Source organism: Artemia sp. Qi Xiang Cuo, chromosome 15 (assembly GCF_049724085.1).
Source record: "Artemia sp. Qi Xiang Cuo chromosome 15, ASM4972408v1, whole genome shotgun sequence".
Classification (NCBI taxonomy): Eukaryota; Metazoa; Arthropoda; class Branchiopoda; order Anostraca; family Artemiidae; genus Artemia; species Artemia sp. Qi Xiang Cuo.
Window position 1 is genome coordinate 3446509 of NC_142808.1, and position 25087 is coordinate 3471595.

At 35.5% G+C, this 25087-nt stretch overlaps 2 protein-coding genes across 3 annotated transcripts in view; one reads left to right on the plus strand and one right to left on the minus strand.

Annotated features, from left to right (window-relative positions):
- twr (signal peptidase complex catalytic subunit SEC11 homolog C twr) overlaps positions 1–3214 on the plus strand; it is a 41079-nt gene extending 37865 nt beyond the window's left edge. The window contains exon 5 of the mRNA XM_089101715.1: positions 3090–3214. Within this exon, the coding sequence (XP_088957841.1) occupies positions 3090–3140 (51 nt within the window). The 3' untranslated portion in view covers positions 3141–3214. The remainder of the gene's footprint in view (positions 1–3089) is intronic.
- A 10350-nt stretch (positions 3215–13564) lies between these two features.
- Positions 13565–25087, minus strand: part of BckdhB (Branched chain keto acid dehydrogenase E1 subunit beta) — a 30736-nt gene continuing 19213 nt past the window's right edge. For both annotated transcript variants that reach the window (XM_089100889.1, XM_089100890.1), the window contains exon 2: positions 13565–15485. In XM_089100889.1, the coding sequence (XP_088957015.1) occupies positions 14362–15483 (1122 nt within the window). In that variant the 5' untranslated portion in view covers positions 15484–15485 and the 3' untranslated portion in view covers positions 13565–14361. The remainder of the gene's footprint in view (positions 15486–25087) is intronic.

Below are 25087 nucleotides of genomic sequence, written 5' to 3' on the forward strand. Positions count from 1 at the left end.
CGCACTCATCAAAAGGTACGCGCCTGAGAAAATTTAGTTGGTTTTCGAAAAAAGGGGGATAGACCCCTATAGGCTACAAAAACTTAATGAAAATTCACAACATAATATTCAGCGTATTAGAGAACCATACTTTGGAGGTTTCCACTTCCTATGTAAAAAAATGTGGAATTTTGCATTTTTTGCCAGAAGAAATATCACGGATGCGTGTTTATTTGTTTTTTTTCCCAGGGGCGATCGTATCGACCCAGTGGTCCTAGAATATCGTGGGAGGGATCATTGGAACGGAAATTAAGATTTCTAGTGCCCTTTTTAAGCGACCAAAAAATGGAGGGCAACTAAGCCCCCTACCATGCTCATTTTCTTCCTAAATTCATCTGATCAAAAGTTTGAGATAGCTATTTTGCTCAGCGTGGTTGAAAATATGATAAATATGTCGTTTAGGATGACTTAATCCCACGAACTCCCCGGGGGGAGGGCTGAAAGTTATGAACTTTGCCCAATGTTAACGTATAATATTGGTTATTAGGAAGTATACAGACGTTTTTAGGGGGGATTTTTTCTGGTAGTAGGAGGGTGGGTGGGTTGGGGGTTATGTGGGAGGATCTTTCCACGAAGGAAGTTTTCATGGGGGAAGGGATATTGCTATGAAGGGGGTGCCGGATTTCCCAGCATTATTTAAAAAAAGATCAGAAATTAAATATAAAAAAAAACAAGTTTTCCAACTGAAAATAAGGAGTAACACCAAAACTTAAAACGAATAGAAAATATTACGTGAATGATTGGGTTCACCCCCTAGTCAGCACCTCGCTCTTTAAGCCAAAGATTTATTAGTACTTTCATAAGAGCTATTTATTCTAAATAACGGCCTTTGTGATTAAGGGGTCATTTTTTAAGAATTGGAACAAAATTCGAACTTTAGCTTAAAGAGCGAGGTATTTATTAGTAGGCGGGCCCCCTAATATACGTATTAAAAATATATGAATGTAGTTCGTTACGTAAGTTAATTCGTAAGTTACGTATATTTATTACTAATAAAAACGTTCGTAAATAAAATTAAACAACTTTTGAGAAAGCTATTTAACCAAATAAAAGTAAAATTAATATGCAAATTTTGTTTTAATTATTCATGTGCGGTGACCCAAAATCAAAACCTGCATTAATTAAAAAACGTTCAGAAATTAAATAAAAAAACAAGTTTTTTTTAACTGAAAGTAAGGAGCGAGATTAAAAATTAAAACGAACAGAAATTATTCCGTATATGAAAGGGGCTGTCCCCTCCTCAACGCCTCGCTCTTTACGCTAAAGTACTCTTATTTAAACTTTACGCTTAAACTCTTATTTTTTTTAAACAATAAAAAACTTTAGCGTAAAGAGCGAGGCGTCTACCCGTTAAAAAATCTTATGTCACTTATGTTTATACTTTTCTAAATGTTCTACGGAGCACGTGCATCTCAGTCCGGCTTCGTATAATGGTTCAGATTGGGAATGATCATACTATATTATATTTATATACATTGATTTTAGCCCACCATAAAACAACAACAAGGTTGAGTAAAGAGAAAAAAATACGAAAATACATTGCTTCAACAATAGACGATTAAATTATGTTCACTAATTACATTCATAGCTCGTATGCTATGTGCAATGGCAGTAAGTCATAAAGGTGTTCAAGGGCACCTTTTCTAGCATCAGTTTTTGCTTTGCCACAACTTCACAATGATTAGGAGTTTGATGCTTATTCAAAAGGAATGAATCTCTGTCCTTAGCGAATCAAAAACATAACAATTTCTAACTTCACGTTATCTGCATAACGCGGACCTAACTTTTAGTCTCCGTGCTTCTGTAACCCATTCCTAAAGTGGGGAAAGGTAAAGGGCACGTGGTAATGCCACTGCTCTATATAGCTGTGCCAAATTTTGCCGATCGTAAGAATGCTTCAACGGAGCTAGTTTAGCATAGCTCACTTGTAGGTTAAACACATGGGTATCAAGTCAAAGAGTTTTTGTAGTTTTCTTATCTCGGCTGTACAGAAGACCTAAGAATTTAATTGAAGAAGATGATGCAATGATGATGCAACCAGACAGGTGGCGCTGCTGCATCTCGTTTCGTAGAGTTGAAAAAATCAGAAATTCAGTTTACTGGCTATTAACTTGTATACCAATAGCGCTATAGCTAGATATAAACTTATCCAAATTATCCAATACACTTAAAGAGAAACTCAACATAAATAAATCATCAGCATAGCTTCATAAACTCAAATCACAAACATCAAAACTTAGCTCACCAGAAATTTGTTTTGTGATCTAAGAGAGTACGGTGTCAGATAATATCGGGCTTGATCGGCCTTTGGGGGCCCTTAGAATGACAGGTATATGAGCACCAGTTGTGCCTAATTCTTCATTAATACTGAAATCAGATTCGTGCTATCCATTAATTTAACTAAACCCTAATATCTTTTTTTTCCGTCAAATTTTACTATTGCAGTCCCTAATCAAAATACATGAAAATATTTATACACTTGTCGTTTGTTGAAATATCTACATTCCATTTTTATTGGCATGTTTCCAAATTCAGATCTACCCTAAAAGTGAATATGTTTTGACCTGCTATTCACTAGAAGCGTAAACAGATAGAAGTACACCTGATCATATGCACATGAATATGCACACACACAACAAATTTGCAAACTCTCAAATCACCCTCAAAGCTTTCGAAATATTCACTTTATTATATCTTTTTTTCGTTTTGTGTTTTTTACTTAGCTGTTCCTGGAGCATATGTTCGTCTCAGACAGATTTCGTGCTTATGAAATCGCTTAAGAATTCTGCTTCATCCGCAAATGCTTTCAAAATTGTGATGTCTTTTTTTTTATCATATTTGTTTTCAGTACTAGTCTTGGTACTAGTACTAGTAGATGCTTTTCTCAAATAGTTTTTTTTTTTTACCAAAAATCTGCTTAAAAAATTATTAGTGTGCAAATAGTTTCAAAAATGGAATTAATTATATTATTTTTTTTTTTCCCAGTATTTTATCCCTTCTTGGCTCCGTATATATTTTTTTTTATCTTTATAATTTCCTTTTTTTTTCAGTATATTGTTCTTGCCGGTCTTGGAGTATACGTCCTTCTGCATCGTGAATAATACTGAGAAAAGGCTGACAGTGGTGACGAATTTTTGTACTTTAATTTTTTTCTGAGTAAACTCACATTTTTTTATTACTGTCAAGTTTAGGAATACCAAATGGAAAATAGCACAAAGGTAATATAAGAAGCATGACATATGCAGAAGCCCTGCCAAAATAAAAAGATAAGACCTTTTTTTATAAAAATTCACCGATACCACTAAGGTTTTATTTATGCTTGAAAACTTCAGTATTAGGTTGAGGTTTATTCATTAAATTTTAATAGAAAGTTCTCATAATACCTTTGTTTTTAGTTGATACTTTTTTTTCCTCCTGAAGGCACTGATACACTGACTGGTTCTCTCGTTCAGAAAAAAAAACTTTGGGGGTATGGACTCCCTAATTTTGGTTAAAATTTGTCAATAGCAGTCTACTTTCTGATAAGAAGGTAGACTGCTACAGAGGCCCTGCCAAGACACATACAGAGGCCCTGACAAAAGAAAGGCGTGGCTTTCCTATAACAATTCACCGGTGCATTTGTTTTCGTAAATATTTCCGACAATACTTCTGTTTTTAGTTCATCCTTTTTTTCTCCTGAAGGCTCTGACTTGTTCTGTCGTATTGAATTGCTCCCAAGTCGAGAAAAGAAATTTGGAGGATATACGCTCCTGGCGTTGAGCGATTAATATTAAACCCCTTAATTTTAGTTATAATTGTTTTTTAGCAGTCTCCAGTAGATACCTCTACGTAAAAAGGAGACTCTCCACTTCACGGCAAGCCGTATGGCATCTTTCCTGTAAAATCTGTGAATTACATAATCGAAAAGGAAGACAAGTGGAATTGCGTCGTTTTAGCTCTGAAAGGAAATGTGATAATTGCAAAGAAATTCAAGAATTATCGCAATAGCCTGTAGATGGATTAATTTGTTAAAAGACGGGGCGGATTTTGATAATTTTATGCTTGTTCTTGGGACCCGCGAGCTGTAAAATATTGTTGTTCCATTTAGCGCACAGCATAAATACTAAACAGCAGCGAAGATTTGGTTCAGAAATGGGACACATCACAGCGTGCGGAAAGGAAAGTTTCCCTTTGCGTCACAGCAATAGCTTCAGTCGGTACTCCACCATAAATATTAAAGAAGGCTGAGGCATGAAGAAAGGTGTGCGATTGATGTGTCCCAAAAATCTTTAATGGAGATTATAGGAATTTTCGCTACTGTTTAATACTTATGCTGTGATTTAGCGTAACGGAAAGAACTGAAGCTCGCTAATTAGCTCAGCGCTTAAAAATAGACACATCAGCCTGACTATTACTCATCAGCCAGCCAGACTCTGAGTTTCAACAGTTAAAGTCGGTAGAGTCACGGGGAGGGGGGACAAGCCATTGGTTCGGCGCGCAGAGGGTGACGCGTCGTCACCCTTTGATGCTACTGATTGGATGGATTCTTGTGGATGCCTTCTCTTGCTTTTTTAATGCTTGAAAGAAGACATGTTTTTCAGTTGCTGTATAGCTCCTGAGTCCCGACTTGTGAAATAGTAAGATTTTTAAAAATCTTTTTACCTATGCTTAGTTTTATCATTTTCGCATAGGTAGAGTTCAGAGAGAGTAAGGTGGTTTGGTATAGGAAAGGAGTCCTATGTTGTTTAAGATATCTTTCGCAAGGGATGATCTAGTTTTGGAAAGTACTACCCAGGGGTCTGGTCCACAGTATAAGTATATATGAACAGTAGTGTTGTTCAAAAATGACTCTCATCATAGCGCGCTGACTGGGAAGTTCCCAGTACGTCACAGCAGTAGTTTCAGTTGCTTCTTGGGATTCAGTCAGATATGTAATGCGCTAAACGTTTGTCATTGCGCGTGCGTGAAGAGGCGGAGTCATGAAGAGAGGTCTGTAGAGGATAAGAGCGCCGGTCGTCAAAAACGGATAATTCTCTCTAGCGTTGGGGTTTTGTGGTGGCGTGAGAATTAGAGAGAGCTGGTTGGTTATAGAAACAACCACTAAAGGCATGATTTATATAGGCGGTTTTACCTAAATAGTACGGAGGAGTTTTGGGCATCCCTCCTCCACCGATCTAGTACTAGCAACCGCAAACCTGTGACACCGTGGGCCAAATACTGTGGCACTTACTCCACACAGATAGTGCACTTGTAGTAGTGGTGCTGGTTGTGACTGTGGTACCACCACAGCACAAATATTGGTTCAGAGTTCAAAGTTTATTCACCGATAAATACGAATTGGAAATACAATACTCATATTCCCCGTCGAAAGGCTCCATGGAAAGGGGGACCAAAAAAAAATACAAGATAAGCAACAACAAAAAAAGAGAATAATAGCCAAACAACATAACAACATATTGCCGGCGATGATGATATACCGATTGTTGAGCTAAGGCCTATGAGGGAGAGTGATTATATTCGGTTGCCGTACATTCATAATATAAATGAAAAGAGTTTGTGACTATGTTCTTGGAATGTTCACGTGACTACAAGCTACCTGGATATTTTAGAATTAATTGAACAATTTTCTTTTTCTTTTGATATTATAGGATTATGTGAAACATTTTTTAGTTCAACCCAGTCTCTCTCACTGTATTCATTTCCAGGTTATGATCTTTGTGTTAAGAACCGAGTGGTGGTGTTGGATTCCTTATAAAGAATGGGTTGAATTATAATGAAAGGGACGATCTTAGTATATGGATTGAAGGTAAGGTTGAAGTTTTTTTCAATTGAAATTGAATTTGATGGGAGAAAAAATATAATTAGCATGGCGCATAAGCCGCCCAGTGCTCACCTGGAGGATTTTGTGAGAGATATGAGTCAACGGATTTCAAAGGTACCGTCTGGAGCTAGTCATATTGTTATGGGTGATTTTAACCTGCTTGATTTATCTAACCTTAATGTGGATTTTTTAAGTTTTATAATACCCAATGATCTATAACCGCTTGTGAGTGTACTCACGAGGATTATTGGACAGAGTGCAACCCTAATTTATAATATTTTAGTTCATTCTGCCAATTGGAAGCTTTGTTATGCTGATGTTGTGGCTGTTCATGATTCTGACCATCTTTTATTGGTGAGTTTTATGAAGTGTCAATTGTACAGAGCAAAGAAATAGAAAATAATGACAAGGTTAGTGCATAAAGATAATCTTCAAAAGTTTATGAAGGAGGTTAGTGTTATCGACTGGACCCCCTTGTTTTCTGAAGAAAAATTACCTACGAGAGCACTTGATAATCTAATGTCTGTTATTCTACCCATTTATGATAGTGTGTGTCCTATTAAGGTAATGAAAGTGAAGAAACAGGAACTCCGTAAGCCATGGATAACGAGTGAAATACTGAAAGAAAGAATCTAAGGATTGAGCTTTATCAAAGATATCTAGATGATAAAAGTGATGTTTCGTATGAATTGTTCAAAAAACAGCGCAATTTAGTGAACAAATTACGTCGCAAGTTTTCAAATGTAAAGGAAATATGAAAGAAACATGGAAACTTATAAATGAAGTGACCAATGAGAATTTTGAAATTGGAAGGAATGAAGTACAACTTGAAGGGCTCGCCCCTGATGATAAGTCTGGAATTACAAATGAGTTTGGTAATTTTTTCTCCAATATTGGTATTAAAGTGCAAAATAGTGTAAAAAAAAAGATTTCAACAGGTTAAAGAATAGCCTACATTATATGTGGTATTAGAGGTGAGAGTTCTGAATTAGCCTCGTGTACAAGTGATGAACTGCTTAAAATAATAAAATCTCTGAAATCAAATTCTTTGGGAGTGGATGACTTATCTCTTCGAGCGTTTACGGCAATAATGTTCAACCGTGTATGCTTTTTATCATAAGCCTGTCACTTGAAAAGGTCATTTTTTCTGACCAGCTAAAAGTTGCAAAAATGATACCACTTCATAAGGGTGACCCTAAAAAGGAAATTGAGAATTGGAGACCAATTTTCGATCCTTCCATTGTTTTCAAAATTATTAGAAAAACTTGTTCATAAACGTCTATATAGTTTCCTACAGGCTAGTGATTTGCTGAGTGAAACCCAATTCAGATTCCGTTAAGGGCATTCGACGATGGATGCCTTGCACCAAGTTATGGAATCAATTAACAGTGGTATGGACAGAGGTGAAACATCTTTGTCTATATTTATAGATATTCCCAAAGCATTCGATACAGTTGATTTTCAAACACTGCTAAGTCGGATGGAGTCGTCAGGTGTCCTCGGAAAGTGCTTAAAGTGGTTTGAAGGTTATCTCAATGGGAGATCCCTCAAAGTAGCTTTGAATGATGTGGGCTCAGCAGCATTTCCAGCGATGTGTGGATCACCCCATGGATCAGCGTTTGGTCCGCTTCTTTACCTCATCTGCGTCGATCTCATGCGTCTTTATTTGAAAGATGTGTGTCTTACCTCGTTTGCTGATGATACCGTTTTAACTGTGTTTGCCTCATCTGTGAAGGACCTGGTGAGAAAAGCGAATCTCGCATTGGAAAGGCTGGAGATTTTCACTTCATTAAGTCTATTGTGTGTAAGTTTTCGCAAGACATTTTCAATGACGTTTTTTAGGGTTGGTATACCACCGGATGTGTCTGGCCAGGTAACTTTGTGTGGTAATCTAGTTCAGCAAGTTGATCATCTCCGCTACCTTGGTTTTTATCTTGATTGCCATCTGGCATGGAAGTGTCACAGTGACGTAATTTCATCAAAATTGCCCGTGGGGTAGGCATACTTCGACGTCTGCAGCACTTTCTCCGTCAAAGAATACTTTTAACTATATATTATTCGTTGGTTTATCCATATATCTCCTACGGTTGCCTCCTATGGAGCAGTAACTTCTTATGAAACTATAGAAGAGTGCAAGTTCTACAAAATAAAGCTGTTAGAACAAGCGGTAGGTATATCCAGGATGCACATGACAAATGTGCTTGTTTTAGGTCCCTGAAGCTTTTTAATGTAGGTCAGATAAGAGATAACCAAGCTGCAGTATTTGTGTTTCAGTGTAAGAATGGTTTAACCCCTGATGTTTTTAAGAGTTTTTACCAAATTAATAGTGACCTGCATAATTATGGAACTAGGGAAAGTGAAAATATAGTTGTTGATTTGTGTCGTGGTACCCGGTCTTCATTTTTGAAACACCTGGGTCCATCTGAATGGAATGAACTACCATTGAACATTAGGGTAACGGAGCACGTACCTCAGTTTAAAAAGAATTTACAACATAATTTTTGGGGGGAATTTTTTAAATTTTATTTTGACTGGTAGGTTCGGTTGGGGATGAAGAGGAGCTGGAGAGGTAAGTGCGGACTGGGAAGGTACGGGTGAGTAGGAGTTAAGGTGAGGTTGGAAGGGCAGGGTGGGGTAGGGGAGAGTGAGTTGAGTATAATGCGTGACGGAGACTGGATTTGTTATTATTATTTTTCTTTTATATTTTATTTATCTATTATTATTTTTAATTCAGTTATTTATTTATTTTTCTATATTTTTTTTTATATATAGGTTATAGTTTATCTATTTTTGGTTTATTTATAATAGTTTTAATAAATAGTTGAGGTTTATGTAAATAGTTGAGTTAATAGGTAAGTAGTTACGTGGACTTTCGCGCGATCGCAAACCTTAATAGGTTTTCTCCAGCGTGAAAGTGTTGTTTAATTTATTTATTTGTTAATGAATGTGAATTAATTAACTTATGAACATATATGATTAAAAAGATACCATACCTGAGGCCTGGGAATCAAAGCGCAGAGAAGACCATCATACACCATGAAATAAACACTCAGGGGACATCAACTCCACAGAGGAGAAGGAAAAAATACATAAAAACAAAACGCTAATCTGTTTGATTCTTAACCAAATGGTCCTTAAGAATCCTTTGAAAAGTCCCAAACAAGAGTTATCTCTGTACTGGAAAAGGTAGGGAATTCCAGACCTGTTGACAAGCAATGAGGGGATTGAAATCTGACCCTATTGTAGGGACAGGAGGAATGCAGATATTATGTGAAGAACGAAGGATATATGGAGCTGAGTTAGAAATAAGCACAGGAGTTTTTTCAAAGAAAAGTAAAGAACTCCATTAAACAAAAAAATGAGCAAAAATAAAATCAAATAATCTACAAAGCGTCAAACTACCACAAGTCACCATCGATAAATAAATGAAACCGAAAACGAACAGAAATTACAATAAAATAACCGAGTCAAACTCAAAACGAGCAGAAATTAACATGAGTACGGCTCAAAACCCCTATGCCTTCCCCAATAAAATGAGCCTCAGGACGCCCCTGGTCTTGATGACCAGGGACCAAAATAGCCCTGATATTATTTCCCTCGAAGCTATAGCCATAAGGGCTATATAAAGTAAATAAAGAAACTGGAAGAGAAGCAAGCGGTCAAAATATCCTAAATTATACTTAATAGAAGCCTAGTTTAATACCTTTCAAAACAGTTCTGACAAATTCACTTCATCAATTGAATCAGCACAATAATCTGGCTTCTATTCAATAATCAGTTTTATTATTTCTAGCCATTTGTCCCATTATTACACAAATTTGACAGGAATTCTTCAAAAAATCATGCTAAAAATTCTTTCTTTCATCCCTAAGAGTGTGTGCACATCCCATATTCCAAATGATAAAATCGACCAAGAACTGGTTCTTAGCCCACCTCTTTCAAAATTGACATATCTATGAAGAGTTGTCCGAACTTCGCTAAATAGCACCAGTAGCTAATGTTAAGTTCGCTAGTGCCACGTAATTTCAGAAGTTATCCGAAACGCTAAATAGTGCTCACTTCAACGAAGACAAAACTTGTACAAGGAAAAACAAATGTGAAAAGTTCAAGTTTTTTAATGAAGTTTGTGGTGAAGTCGTTTTATCTGAAGAAGTTTATGACATTATTTTATCTACCTGTTGCACCAGCTTATCTAGATTTTTTTTTTAGACCATTGAAAACAAATTACATCAAATTGTGAATCTCTTATGAGAACCTGGACCCGTTCAATATGACAGAACCCAAACACATAAACTTCTCCCAAAATTCTAAGCTCAGGACGTAGTTTCGATACCTTGCAAAACATCCAAATGATTGAGTAGTCCAAATAGAGCATGTACAGATAACAAGTATGTAGACGTTTCAAAATAGCTTTTCGGCCTTTCTGCAGGAAGCTGTATGGTTGGGTTGCGTTACTTTTAAATATGGTACATAACCACATAATACAAACTACTGGTGCGACTTGTTAATAGCAAACAACTAGAACAAGAAGACAGTATGGTGGTTCGTTTAAATTATATGCCACTGAATGAAACTGGCAACGTTAAAAATAGCATATCTAGAAAAGTCCAACTTTCATGATTATTCCATGTTATTCCTCACCAGTATCATTAAAATAGTCTGAGCTATATGGGTTATGGTACACAGTTTTGGTGTCGGAATACTCATTCATCATAAGAATGTATCAGCTAAGAGAAAGATGAAAATTACTATTTATAAAAATAAGAATCTAAATAGCTAATTTTATTTACGATAAATTATCTAACAAGACAACAAAATAACTGGCGAACACTATATTAAAAAGAGAATCTTTAGTCCTAGTTAAGAGACATTTCCTATGAATAAGCCTTGGCCTTCTGATTTTGTAAAATAATCTGAAAGAAGAACACATTGCAAAGATCACATTATGAAACATAACAACCAGGGTATGACAAAGATTCAATTTTATTATTTGCAATTGAATATTCTAATTTAAAACAGCTATATATATATGTATATAAATATATATATATATATATATATATATATATATATATATATATATATATATATATATATATATATATATATATATATATATATATATATATATATATATATATATATACCAGTAGCTAAACACACCAAATTTCCCCCAGAAAAAAAAATTAAATTGAAAATAAGCCAAATAAAAAAAAAATTTAAGATAGCCAGGTATATTTCAAGATGAAATAGCCCCCCCCCTGAGAATCTTCTAATCCTAGAGCCAATGAATCAAAATTCCCTTTTCTTCTCTTAAAATTTAGGTTAATATTGTCGCATGACAAAATCTTGTAATTTGGCCCATTAGCCTTCTAATTATACTCTTTGTTTCAACAAGGTCTAATGCAGCTCCCTGATCCAATATTTACGACTAGAACTGAATAAATTCCAGTTCAGCTCAACCACTGTTTAATAGACCAATTCACCAAGTCTACGTTCCAGGAGGTAATTACCATCAATCCCTGCTATCGTTTCCATTTCCAAATGGTGGATACTCACTTTTTTTTTTTTTTTTTTTTTTTAGCTATATATGCTCATAATAATCAATCTTGTTTCGTTTTGAGAAGAACGTGCTTTCTGTATCTCTATCATTCAGGTATTATCAATCAAGTTCTTGTAAATTCTAAAGTCACATATTCAGATGTTGCCGTTGGTTGACAAACAGCAAAAAAAAAAAAAAAAAAAAAAAAAAAAAAAAAAAAAAAAAAAAACTGAGAATGGTCCTATATGCTCAAATAATAAGATTTTTGCACTTATATTCCTTTCTTCTCCTCTTTGCTAATTTTAATGAATAAAAAACTTTTCTTTTTCATTATACACTCCGTCATATTTTGTGTTGTTTTGAAGAGTTTCTCAACAAAAACATCAAAAATAAAAGTAGCCAACACAATAGTCTTTTTTTGCGATTCTAATAGTAAAAATATATCAGTTTTTTTTATCAGTTGTTTTATACAGTGGCGTCAATGGGAGATTTTCAAAATATTTTTTTGGGGGGAGGGGGGTATTTCCATTGAAAAATTCTTCTTTGGGTATTTTTAATGAAAAGAAGTCAAAATTGTCCTCCCTAAATTTTGAAAAATGTATTTATCCCCCCCTCCTACATCTTCGTGAATTGACGCCACTGCTTTTGCAAAGAGAAACATATAACAAATAATCCATTACGATCGACGATCAAATTTTCATTTAAGCATTTTTTTTCTCGTTAATAATAAATCAAAAGTAGTCAATCAGTAAATGAACAGTAAATGCAAGTTTTAACAAAAAGTTACAGGGAAAATTTGACTATTGATGATGGTGATAAAAGGAGGGAGGGCAACCGGAAGGCAAGTATGCATAGTTGCATTTTACTAGGACAATGGGTAATTTCCTAGAACAGCAAGAAAATGACAAATTATAGGGAAAACAATGGGAAAATCGCAAGACATTGGATAAGTGACGGCGAATACAGTCATCACTGCATATCGATTTCAATCAGGTTAAATTTTTGTCCCAATCATTACAATTTGCATATATTTTTTATTTACAATGTCACATGACTAAAGTGATTTTTAGAACAAAACTGAAAAATCAGCTTTCTTAAATGAAAAAAACCCACTCCCATTTGCAATTAGAATCCCACTGGAAGATCTTACAATGGATACTGGTAAGAAAAAAGATGGCTATTAGGATTTAACCCAAATAACATTGCTGAATTGGAATTATTTGAATCGGAAAATCTTACAAAGGATCATGGGTGAATTTCTAAAGGTATTTTAAAGAAACTTCCAAATGAAAAATATTTTTCAGGTTACTCTACGTTGAAAGGAAAGGTTTCCTTACCAGTACTATTGGTAAGGAAAGGTTGGCTGCTAGAAATTACTTCATAAAGTGTTTTTTAACTGGAATTATGCTAATTTCTAGCCGATGTATCTCTAGGCTTTTTTCTCAATTGAACTAGAATCATTTACATTAGACTTGAATTTTCTAAACTATAAAAACCAAATGTAACCTTTACCACAGCTTATACTGCAAATTTTTCTCAATAACGAAATTAAGAGACAAATGTCCTAGCTTTTTTTTCAAAAATGTCTTCACTGTACTACTTTGTGCAATGATATTCACTGGGTGGGCCTAAATTACTATAAGCAATGCCATGTCACCGGATATTGTATCTACTTAACAGGAAATATACAACGAAACATTGGGATAATTTCTCAATATTATCAACAATAACGAATAAGCATAATAAAAGTAATTAAGGAGGTTGCGATGCTTAGACAGCTGTCTAAAAAAAAAATGCAATTTCAAGCCACAATGCCCTTTTTTGGGTACTTCCTTGTTAGCCAGATCACATCCCAGAATTTGGATCGTGAAGATCAGACAATAACCGGTTTATACGGTCTGTATACGCAGACAATTAGCTTAGGCTCAGTTGAAATCTACATTGTAGGTATATTTGTATTAAATATTTAGTATGTAGAGATGGTATTTAGGTTAGGTTGGGTATTTAATATAATTCCATAGTTCTTTGTTGTAGTTTCCATGATTTTTTAACTAAACTATTATATTTTCATCATATTTTGGTATATTTCATTTATTATTAACCTAACTTCAATTCTCGACGTTGTGCTGGATAAAAAGGAAGCACCTTTTTTGTATTAGAATTTATGTCTCCATCTTTATCTGATGCAAAGCCGTATCAGGGGGCGGGTGGGTGGTTAGGGTGTTTGACCTCCCCTCCCCCAAAATGTTAGCCCGACTCGTAAAAACGTAACAAAAATGCACACAAACAAATTTTTTACGCGTTTCTAAAGTTTGCTTGTAGGCCCCCTCTCTCCAAACAAAAATTCTGGATACGGTCCTGGTCTGACGAGAGAATCATATTACCTTTCATAGAAGAAAATTTCTGTGCACAGATACTTGTATACAATGTCGACAACACATTTTTCTAATTATTGAAGACACAATCGTAAAATCAGTAATATGATAACTCAAATCTATGGCGAAGACACAATGTGAAGTCAGCCACATAGATACACACAACCAAATGCTTTTTGCATTAGAAGTTTAGTTCGTTTTAATTTAGGAGTTTAGTTCGTTTTCTAGAAATTTACTGCTACTATTATTTATTCTTTTACAGGATTCTCCAGAGATTTCTGAAAAGATTTTAAGAGGGCTTTAGAAATTGTATTGAAACTATCAGTTAGCCTACTATTTTAACAGAGCAAAAATATAGCTTATAATTTAGGAGGTTTAGTTCGTTTTCTCGAAATTTACTGCTACCATTATTTATTCTTTTACAGGATTCTCCAGAGATTTCTGATCAGATTTTCAAGAGGCTTCTCGAAATTGTATTGAAACTATCAGTTAGCCTGCTATTTAACAGGGCAAAAGTATTGCTTATAATTTAGGAGGTTAGTTCTTAAATCCAGTCAACATATCATCTCAACTCTTACGCAAAAATGCTATTTATAAACATTATTTTAAAATCTGACAAGTTTGTTTACTGCATCGAAACATCTCCATTTATCAGGGATATAAAATGGCTCAAAGACATGCGGAAATGGAGTGTCAAATCCACACACCCTTTGAATTGGGGCTTCTAAACTTAGAAAACACGCCTCTTGTACAGCTGCAGCAACTTCTGCACCAAAACCTGACGTCAATGGTGCCTCATGAGCAATAAGAAGTCTCCCTGTCTTCTTAACAGAATTAAATACAGTATCTTTATCCCAAGGCAAAATTGACACCAGATCTATAACATCACATTTCACACCCAATTTCTCTTGAGCCATTTCAGCCACTTCCTTCAAAACATGAACTTGTGTGCCCCATCCAACTAGGGTAACATCATCTCCTTCAGCAACTAAATCGGCCTTAGACAAAGGCAACATATAATCTTGGACTGGAACTTCCTCAACAGCTGATCTATATAAAACTTTTGGCTCAAAAAACAAAACAGGATCTGCAGTTCTAATTGATGAAAGCAACAATCCTTTTGCTTTTATGGGACTTCGTGGGATCACAATCCTAAGCCCTGGACAGTGACTGAAAAAAGCTTCTGGTGATTGAGAATGGTATAATGCACCATGGCCAACAGCACTGATAGGTGATCTGATTGTAAGTTTTCCACATTCCCAGAGATTACCACTTCTGTAACGGAATTTAGCAGCTTCGTTACAGATCTGATCAAAAGCTGGCAGTATATAATCACCAAATTGAATTTCGGCAATAGCTGTGGCCCCTGTTGTTGCAAGACCAATACCAAAGCCTGCAATTCCTTGCTCACATAAAGGGGTATTGAAAACACGGTCTTTACCATATTTTTCTTGTAAACCAATTGTACATCTGAAAACCCCTCCAAATGATACATCTTCCCCGAAGACCACGGCTGATGGATCTTTAGCTAGGGCAATGTCAAGAGCATTATTGACAGCTTGGAAGAGATTCATTTTTGCAGTTTCTCCATCAAGATGAGCTGTTTCGGGTTGGAATTTAAAATGGGTGGCCAAACATTGAGGTGATTTCGAAAAAAGGCGAATAAACATCGGACTACAAGGATTAGATTTCAACATCAGTAGTTTTGGCATAATTTTCAACTTCATTCCTGCAAGGTAAAGAGAAATTATTAGCACAGTCATGTACCGTAGTAGTGATGGAGCTTGCTTTAATATTAACTAAATACGTATCATTGATACGAGCCAAGCAACATAAGCCAACATAGGGTGAATCGAAACCTAAAATTAAAAACAGCGATGAAACACTTTTGACCTAAAAATAGGCTATAGTTTACATAGATGAAACCGGAATTTCTTAGTAAGAAGAAGCTTCAAAAATACTTTAGAGTTTATGTAATAAAACACAATAAGTAATCCAAGTAGTTACATGTGGATTTATTTTTCTTAAGGAAGGAGGGGAGAAAAAAGATTCTTCAAAACAGATTGATTGCATGAGAATCGTAAAAGCCAAAGATTTTTTAATAAGACTAGCTGCATCCCGCAATTTATCTGAGGGTCAGAAAAGGGCGATTTGAACCCCCCAGTAAATGAGAAACATGGCAGACTAAGACTTAGAAAGAAGGAGTTCTTTAGAAAAATCTTATTGAGATGGGGTAGCATGTGTATGAATAAGTGTGACAAATAAAATAATGAAGTTAAAATCGACTACCATGACAAACCAAAGAGGTAAAGCTTAAAAACAACAGGTCTACAATAAGCAGAAGAAAAGAAGAATAACAGACTAAAAAAACGCCAAATGAGTATATGAGCAAAACAGGAGAGACAGAGAGGCAGAGGAGAGAGAGAGAGAGAGAGACATATTAAGCTTCAAAATTTTCTGGCAATCCTTTCAGTAAATATTAGAGGTGAGTGAGAGGGCGAGGTGTGAATTCACCTGGGGTGGGAAATTTAGAACAAAAAGCACACACAGCTAAAAAAAAAATTCTGATGGAAGAGAGGGGAGGAAGAAATTGTCTGCTGCCAGAAATTAACTTGACACTTACTTTGAGGACTTTTCTGAAGAGGAAAGAGGAGGAGAGAGCCGTCTTTGCCCTCTAGCTAAATAAGAGCAGGGAAGCAAGCCATATGCAATGAATTGATTATCATTTATTACTAATTTTCTAAGATAGATAATATTCTCAAACTACTGTTTCTGGTTATCCCCCTCCCCCTCATAACCAAAGAAAAACACAGGTAGCAAGCAGCAACAATCAGCGGCATCTGCCCCTAATTTTTCTATCATCATTTAAAATTTGGCAAGGAAAACGAAGCCACCAACGCCTCCCCCCCTATGACGTTCCTGGTCCTGTTGCTTAAATGGCAGTTTTTAGAATTATATACCTCTATTAAACAAACTTTAAACATACGATAAGTTTAATATACAATCTATCTGTAAAGTAAAGCTGAAGTTTTCTATTTTTACTAGGACATTCTTAACTTCTTTAATCCTGGGACAAGATTTGACAGCTAAGATAATATTGAAAGCTAATTTTTTATAATAAATATTTGTTGTTGCAAATTTTTTTGTTAATGCAAGTAAAAACTACACCATTGCTGGAGGAGGGAATTTGGGCTAACCATTGGGGTGGGGGTCAAATTTCATTGGAATTGGCCATAACTCATTATTTAAGCTGTAGATCTATTTCTGAAAGTTTGACCCACCTTTATTAATGAATCTTGCAATACCCCTAACAGGGGTTTTGCCTCATCCTACAATCTGTTAAATAGCTTAATATTGCTTAGAACTTTAGCCTGTGATGTCATATAGTGACAACATAGACAGCTCTGGCTTCTTTTAGATAGCCACTTAACCTTCAGCCAAACAGTACACTTTTAGAATCTCTCTTTGGCATCTCTTGAAGACAAAGGGTTCAAGTCCCTTCCTACATAGCCGAAAAAACAACTGACTGCACTGCAAAGCAGTGCTGTAGAGGTATTATTATTACAGGACTCCAAGAACCAACTTGGATGATCAATGTTTAAAAAAACATTATACAATCCGAGAATAGTTACAGTATTTTGTTTCTATTACTATTTTACCTTAGCTATTTTTGTTGCTCTACTGTATAACAAGTTGATATACTCGGGAACAGTGAAAGACATTTATTTGAAAATTCATGAAATGTTGAGGGAGATGTTGAAATAATCCAAAAGATACTAATTAGAGCTAATAAATTGGAATCGTATATTTTAATTATTAAGCCAAAGACGAGAGAAACTGGAGAAATGTTCATTAGGCTATTTTGACTAGAAATGTCATTACCAACCCTTGTGGCGAATGTTATAGAAATTATAAATCTGGCTCATTCAAATGTCCAAATTGTAATTCTTGGCTGCACCCGACCTGTGCTGGTCTTTCCAAAAGCAATCGCCTATAAGACCCTAATCGGTTGTGCGGCAGTCAATGGGGCGCGGGGGACTTGCATTTTTGATGAGAGAGGGATTGAATTTTAAGGAAAGGGAGGACCTTTATTTATGGAATGAAGGTAAGATTGAAATTTTTTCTATTGAGATTGAAATAGATAATGGTAAAAATTTAATTGTTTGTCTGGTTTATAGACCCCCTGGTGCTCATCTGGAGGAATTTTTTCAGGAGTTTGATCAGTTTTTAAGTAGGGATCAGTCTAGTCGATCAGAGTGCGTTATTCTGGGTGATTTTAACTTCGATTTATTGAATTTAAATGGTTTTAATTTAGAATTTTTAAATCTTGCGTTATCTTATGATTTGTACCCAGTGAATATGATTCTTTCCCGTATCACTGATCAGTCAGCATCATTAATTGATAACATATTTGTTTCTTCAAATCTATTGAGACAAGCATTCTGTGATATTCTCCTTCAACCTGCTTCTGCCCACCTCTCGATTATTTGTATGATACATAGTATTAAAACTTCGGCTAAAAACCTAAGTAAGAGAGTTTATAGAGATATGAGAAATAATAACATGAGAAATCTGAAAGAGCAAGTTAGTACTATAGCATGGGATGAAGTTATTAAAGAGGAAAATGCAACCACAGCATTTAACAAGTTTATGAATATTCCCTTACCGGTATATAAGGCGTCTTGTCCTCCCAAGAAGATGAGGAAAAACAAAAATGAGCCATGAAAGTCATGGGTGACCACAGAATTGCTTAAAATGATGGAAATGCGAAACCAGCTTTTTGAAGAACATTTACAGAGCCCGGAAAATGTGAGTTTATTTGAAGAATTTAAGCGAGTGAGAAACAAAGTTAAGCATACGCGTCGCAGTGAGAAAAAAGTACATTATGCTTCTGCGTTTGATGGTAAAAGTGGTGATGCAAAAGAAACCTGGCGACTAATAAATGAGGTTTTAAAAGGGATGACTAACGGTAATGATGAACTAAAGAGTCTGTTGGTGAACGGAAGTGAAATCACTTATTAACGGGAGATGGCAGATTAATTTGGAGAATATTTCATGAACACTGGAACAATTATTAAGGAAGACGTAGCTAAAAAGTCTCGAGGACATCTGCAGAATCTTTATTGATAATCGAGGCGAAGGGCGCATTTTTTCGTTCGAGAAGCGCACAGCAAAGGAGATCGAGAGCACAGTGAAAGGACTAAAGTCCAACACGGCCGGAATAGATGGACTTAATCTTAGAGCTGTAAATGCTATCCTAGTTTATATATTACCTTGTCTAATTGATTTAATAAATCTATCACGCCAGACCGGTGAATTCCCTAGTGGTCTTAAACTGGCAAAGGTAATACCATTGTATAAAGGGGGCAACAAACAACAACTGTTGAATTGGCTACCGATTTCGTTATTACCTATTTTTTCTGAAATCTATGAAAAAATAATTCACAGGAGATTCTATGAATATTTGGTTAGACTAGGAATATTGTGTGACAGCCAATTTGGATTCTACGGTAAACATTCTACTAGTCATGCTGTTTACCATATTCTGTATGTAGTCAATGGAGCTCTAGTAAAAGGTTTTCTTCCTTTAACGATCTTTGTCGACTTCAAAAAAGCCTTTAACACTGTGGATTTTGTGTTGTTACTGTGTCGCCTGTCTTGTCTGGGGATACAAGATGTTTGTTTGGATTGGTTTAAATCATATTTGTATGGAAGGTCAACAAAAGTAATGCTAGATAACATTGTTAGCGGTCTATCCTATAAAATTTAGAGTTCCACAGGGCTCAGTCCTGGGTCTGTTACTCTTTCTTGCATACGTCAATACTTTGAGTTTCTACATGCCTAAAGCAACTGTTACAGCATTTGCAGATGATACTGTTTTGACGATTTCTGCACGGTCACTGGAAGAACTAGTGGATAAAGCAAACCGAACACTGGAAAACCTTTTGGTGTTTACCTCCTTGAGTTACCTTGCTGTTAATACTTCTAAGACGTTAATACTTTTATGATTTTTAGTAGGATAGGAAAAATTGTAAATAGTGCTTCTATAGTATTTGAAAATTTGTCGCTTTCACAGGTTTTTGAAAATATATATTGGAGTTTTATGTTGATAATAATTTTGGTAAGAAACACATAAATATGATTTCTTCTAAACTTGCACGAGGTCTTGGAGCGATGCGGCGTTTGAAACACGTGTTACCTTTAACTGTTTTAAGAAATATATATCATACTGTTTTTCATCATTTTATTGTTTATGGTTGCTGTATTTATGCATCTAATTTTTCTTCAAATATTAAAAGACTGCAGATTCTTCAGAATAAATTTGTTTTTGTTTCTTTGTTGTATGTGTTTTGGTGAAAATTACCAATGCCCGTTAACTGCGACCGGAATTTGGTTCGATAATATAGTTCTATTTTGGAAAAGAATATTGACATTATTTATGAATGACCAGATGGTTGGGAGTAAATTGGAATTTGTTTTTTTTTTATGTGTTGTTTTTTGTAACCGAATGCCGTGGACATTTTATATGTTTTATTGGTTCCCTCTTTCGCACGCAAGGTTTCTTGTAAGAATTGGTTAGAATGAATGAATCACCTCCAGGTACACCTGATTTTAAGGAGTTGGAAAGTAAAAAAGTAAGTTTTGAAAGATATAATGAAATTTTGAGTGAGAACGTTGATCCTGGTGGATGCTGTCGGCTGGCATGTGAGGATTCAAGGTATGTGTTTTTGAGTGATGTCCCTTCGGAGAGCCGGGGGATGAGAAGCAGATCAGTATTTTCCATATAAATTGCCAAGGGTTGAATTCCAGCTTTGATTTTATTAATGATATATCTAGTCTCTCTGTATTTCAGGTAATAGGCCTTACGGAAACCTGGCTTAACAAGCATAATTCTGAATTGCTGCGGATTCCTGGATACTCTTTATTCACCAAAAATCGGGAGCTTCGTCAACATGGGGGATTGGCAGCGTATGTTCGCTCGGATATTAAGGTAACGGTAAAAAGTGATATGTCGGTTTATAAAGAAATGGTATTTGAGTCGTTTGTGTTACAGTTGAAGAGTGATAAATTCCAATGTTTTTTTATTTTTTCTAACCGCCCAACCTCGAGTGCGTTTGATGATTTTTGGACCACCATTAGCCGCAGCTATAGATTAATACAGTGTAGACCCCATGTTTTTTGATGGACGATTTAAAAGTGGACCTAATTGATCCTTGTCAAAAGACTAATCTTCTATTAGATATGATGATTTCTTATGGCCTGATTCCGTCAATTAATGTAAGTACTCGAGTAACTGCGTCAACTGCGAAGTGCCTTGATAACATTTTTACAAATGTACCGTTTTCTAATCCGTGTGTCCTGGTTAGTGATACCTCGGACCACTTTGGTGTTTTTGGCTCATATTCAACATCGACGCAGACTTCTCCTTCGGTAAATGGCAGGTTTAATAAGATTACACAAGTACTGGATCCTAGTGCCCTCCGTGATTGTAAAAACAAAATAATGGATGTTAATTGGGATGAAGAGCTAGCTCTACCTGATCATGCTGATGCGAAGTTTGTGAAATTCTATAATAAACTGCATAATCTGCTGATTAGTTGCACTAAAGAGGTACGGAAAAGAGCTCGCAGAGAAATGCCTAAGAAGCCGTGGGTGACAAAAGGATTGCTCAGATCAATAAATCGAAGGGATTTGCTGTTTAAAAAGAAAATGTTACAACCTAGTGATGTTAATGAAAGGATATACAAAAACTACAGAAATGCATTAAATAGACTTTTGCGAAAAGCAAAGGAAGCTCATTATAAGAACAAGTTTGGTGATGCAGCTGGAAACCCCAATAAAACATGGCGGATAATTAAACAGCTCATAAATCCTCCCCACACAGTCGCCCCGGATCAGATTATTGGTCGAGTAGGTGCAGAATTAAGTGACCCGTCTGATATAGCCCAAGAATTTGTTGACCACTTCGCTACAGTTGGACATAATGTGGCTGAGGGAGTAAGAATAGTGGATGGCGACCGCCCTTTCCAACATTACCTTGGAAATAGCGAAACAGAATTTTCAGTTTACCTGAAACCGGTGACCGAGAGTGAAGTAAAAGAAATAATTTTCGACATGAAAAATAGTGCAGCTGGTAGTGACATTTTGTCTCTACGGATAATTAAATATCTGTGGCCAGCTATATCGCATGTATTAGTTAACCTAATAAATCTTTGTTTTAAACAGGGAGTATTTCCATCTTGTTTCAAGTTGGCACGAATTACACCGGTTCATAAGGGGGTGATCACAGTGAGGTAAGTAACTATCGCCCGATTTCCGTTTTACCGGTCATGTCAAGACTTGTGGAAAAGTGCTTTTCCCGGAGGTTGTACCATTATTTAGAGTGCCATTCAATACTAACATCCACCCAGTTTGGATTCAGAAATGGACGCACGACCGAACAAGCTGTGGCTTATCTCTGTGGTGTTGTGAATACTGCCCTGGACCTTGGTTTTAAAGTGTCTACCATCTTTTTGGACATTATAAAAGCTTTCGACACTGTAGACCATGGTATATTGCTTGAAAAATGTGAATTTGATGGGATTAGAGGGCCTGCTCTTGATTTCCTACGTAGTTTTTTGTCTAATAGGCAGCAGTATGTGCGAATAAATGGATCTACTTCTTCCGTTGTAGATATGAAATGTGGTGTGCCACAAGGGTCCGTTCTTGGCCCCTTGCTATTTTTGATATTTGTAAATGATCTTGTACTGTCCCTGAAGGATGCGAAAACTAAAATGAGCGACATGTTTCACAGTGACAGTGACGTTACAGTACCTCTATTTGCCGATGATACTTCATTGATTTGCATTGCAAAAACAGAACGCCTTTTAGTTGAATTAATGACACAGTGTTTAGATCAAGTGTCTAGCTGGCTATGAGTTAATAAAATAAAAGTAAACCCATCAAAGAGCAGTTTTGTAATATTTTCGCGTACATCTAATTACTACCCATGGATCCAAGAAGTGAGTTACCTGGAAGGTAAAGTTAAGCGTGATCAGTGTGTTAGATATTTGGGTATTATGCTAGATGAAACACTATCTTTTAGGAAACATGTTGAAAAGGTGTCAGGAATCCTGTGCCGTAATCTGGGAATACTGCGTAAATTGAAACATGTATTACCCCCTTCTGTTCTTCGCACTTTGTATTTTTCTATTATACATCCACATATATTGTATTGCTCATCTATTTGGCTGAGTACGTTTCCATCAATTACTAATCGAGTTCGAGTGATCCAAAATAACGGAATCCGTGTGTTGACTGGTAAATCAAATCTTGTATCTGTTAGAGCTACCTATATTGATGTAAAAGTATTACCTGCTGCAGGCCTTAGAGATTTTTATAGCCTTCAATTTATGTTCAAATATAATAATGAATTATTACCGTCTTGCTTTTCAGGAATGCTAAAAGCTAGATCTTCGATTCATGATCATGAAACTCGCCAAAGGGAAAATTTACATGCCCCGCTCGTGGTGTCTGCCAGGTCGACATTCTTGCCTATTTATAGGGGATTAAAGTTGTGGAATGGGGTTAATAAAGAGTTAAGAGAAATAGGGGATCTGAAGGAATTTAAAAATAAAATAAAAGGAATGTTATATGAGAAATATGATTTTTAAATTTTTTTTTTTTTTTTTTTTTTTTTTTTTTTTTTTTTTTTTTTTATGTACCTGGAGGACAAGTATGGTGATTTTGTGATTGGTGGTAGGAACTGCGTGCGAAGGGGAATGATTTTTGTTTTATTTTATTTTTTTTAGGCCTAGGTTGTATATTTCTGTTGTGAATATGAAATTTTGATATATGCCTACCCTTAGGACAACCTGACCCCAGGTTCTTGGGTCGGTAGTGAGTAAAATGTATTGTCCTTGTGTGTGTTAATAAATTACTATTACTATTAAAATAAGGCACTTCGAGTACTGGGTGAGTTGGTTCAGTATGAGCATACACGTGAATGTTTTATCAGTTATAGAATTTTAAATGTTCATCAGATCAGGGACCATCAGTCGGGAGTGTTTACTTACCAAGTGCTTAATAGATTATCTCCACAATATTTTAGAAATTTTTTTAAGTTTAATTCTGATTATCATCATCATAGGACTAGAGGTCGTGGAAGCTTAGTCTCAGAAGTAAGCAGTACGAGTCGATCTAGTTTTGCAATTAGAAATTATGCAGTTAATTTGTGGAATGGTTTCCCGGAGAGCATTAGGGAGTCAGAAAAGCAGTTTCAGTTTAAAATTAGATTAAAAAAGTTTTTGTTGGGTGGGAATTAATTTTTTTATTTATTTTTTTATTATTATTATTATTCGGGAGAGTTAAATTGTATTGAATGGTATGAAAAGAGTAGGAAGAGTGAATGAGTTTGGTTTATGATAAAAGATTGTGTGACGCTGCTCAAGCCACAATAGTGGCTTAATAAAACGTCATACGTTCTTACCATTTGTATGTTTGTTGATAATGTTATTCAAAAAAAATGTAAGTGCCAGTTAAGTATGATGTAATTATTAGTTGAAAATAAAAGTCATCTCGTCTCATTTAATGCAACTAAGCTGCAATAAGCCCGTCAAATGTTTTCATAGTCAACAAGAATGAGAATCCCCTCGTTGATGTAACCAAAATACTTCAGCAGGATCAAGCTGAGAAAAAAACCAACAAAGAGAAAAATCTCAATGAAAAAAAAAAACAGCAACAAACGAGACTGCGGCCAGTGGAGAGAAAATAAAATAAAATGCAAAACAAACCGGATATTTCGCCAGTATCACAAACAAGGCGTATTCAGCACGAAAGACAGAAGAATAATAAGATAAAAAAAACAAGTTAAAACTAAAAAACCAATAAAACCACCACCACCAAAAAAAAAAAATTATACGATTGGTGCAAACTGATCCACGTAGGGAAAAGATGCTATTATGGAGTTACTTTAGTGAGAACACCAGAGCAACTGAGGAAAAATAAAAAAATGGAAATTGCTTTAACTATTCTGTTGCAAAATAATCCTTTTATTGGCTATTATTGAATCAATTTGTTTTGGTCTAGCAGTTAAAACAGTCCCCTGGTGATTATTTATAATCTTAACTCCCTCAATGACTGTTGATTCACTCTATAGAAGATTATAATAAATTGGGTCGATATTTAAACTACCTGTGTCCCTATTTATCGAAAGGTTAGCAAACATATGTTTTTTACTTTCAATGGTTACTCTCGCCCATTATGTGTACCTCTTATCATTTGAAATAGCTAAGGCTGCATCAAATTTTACAAAGTGATCTGGTTGAAACCAAATATGTTCTGCTAAAGCTG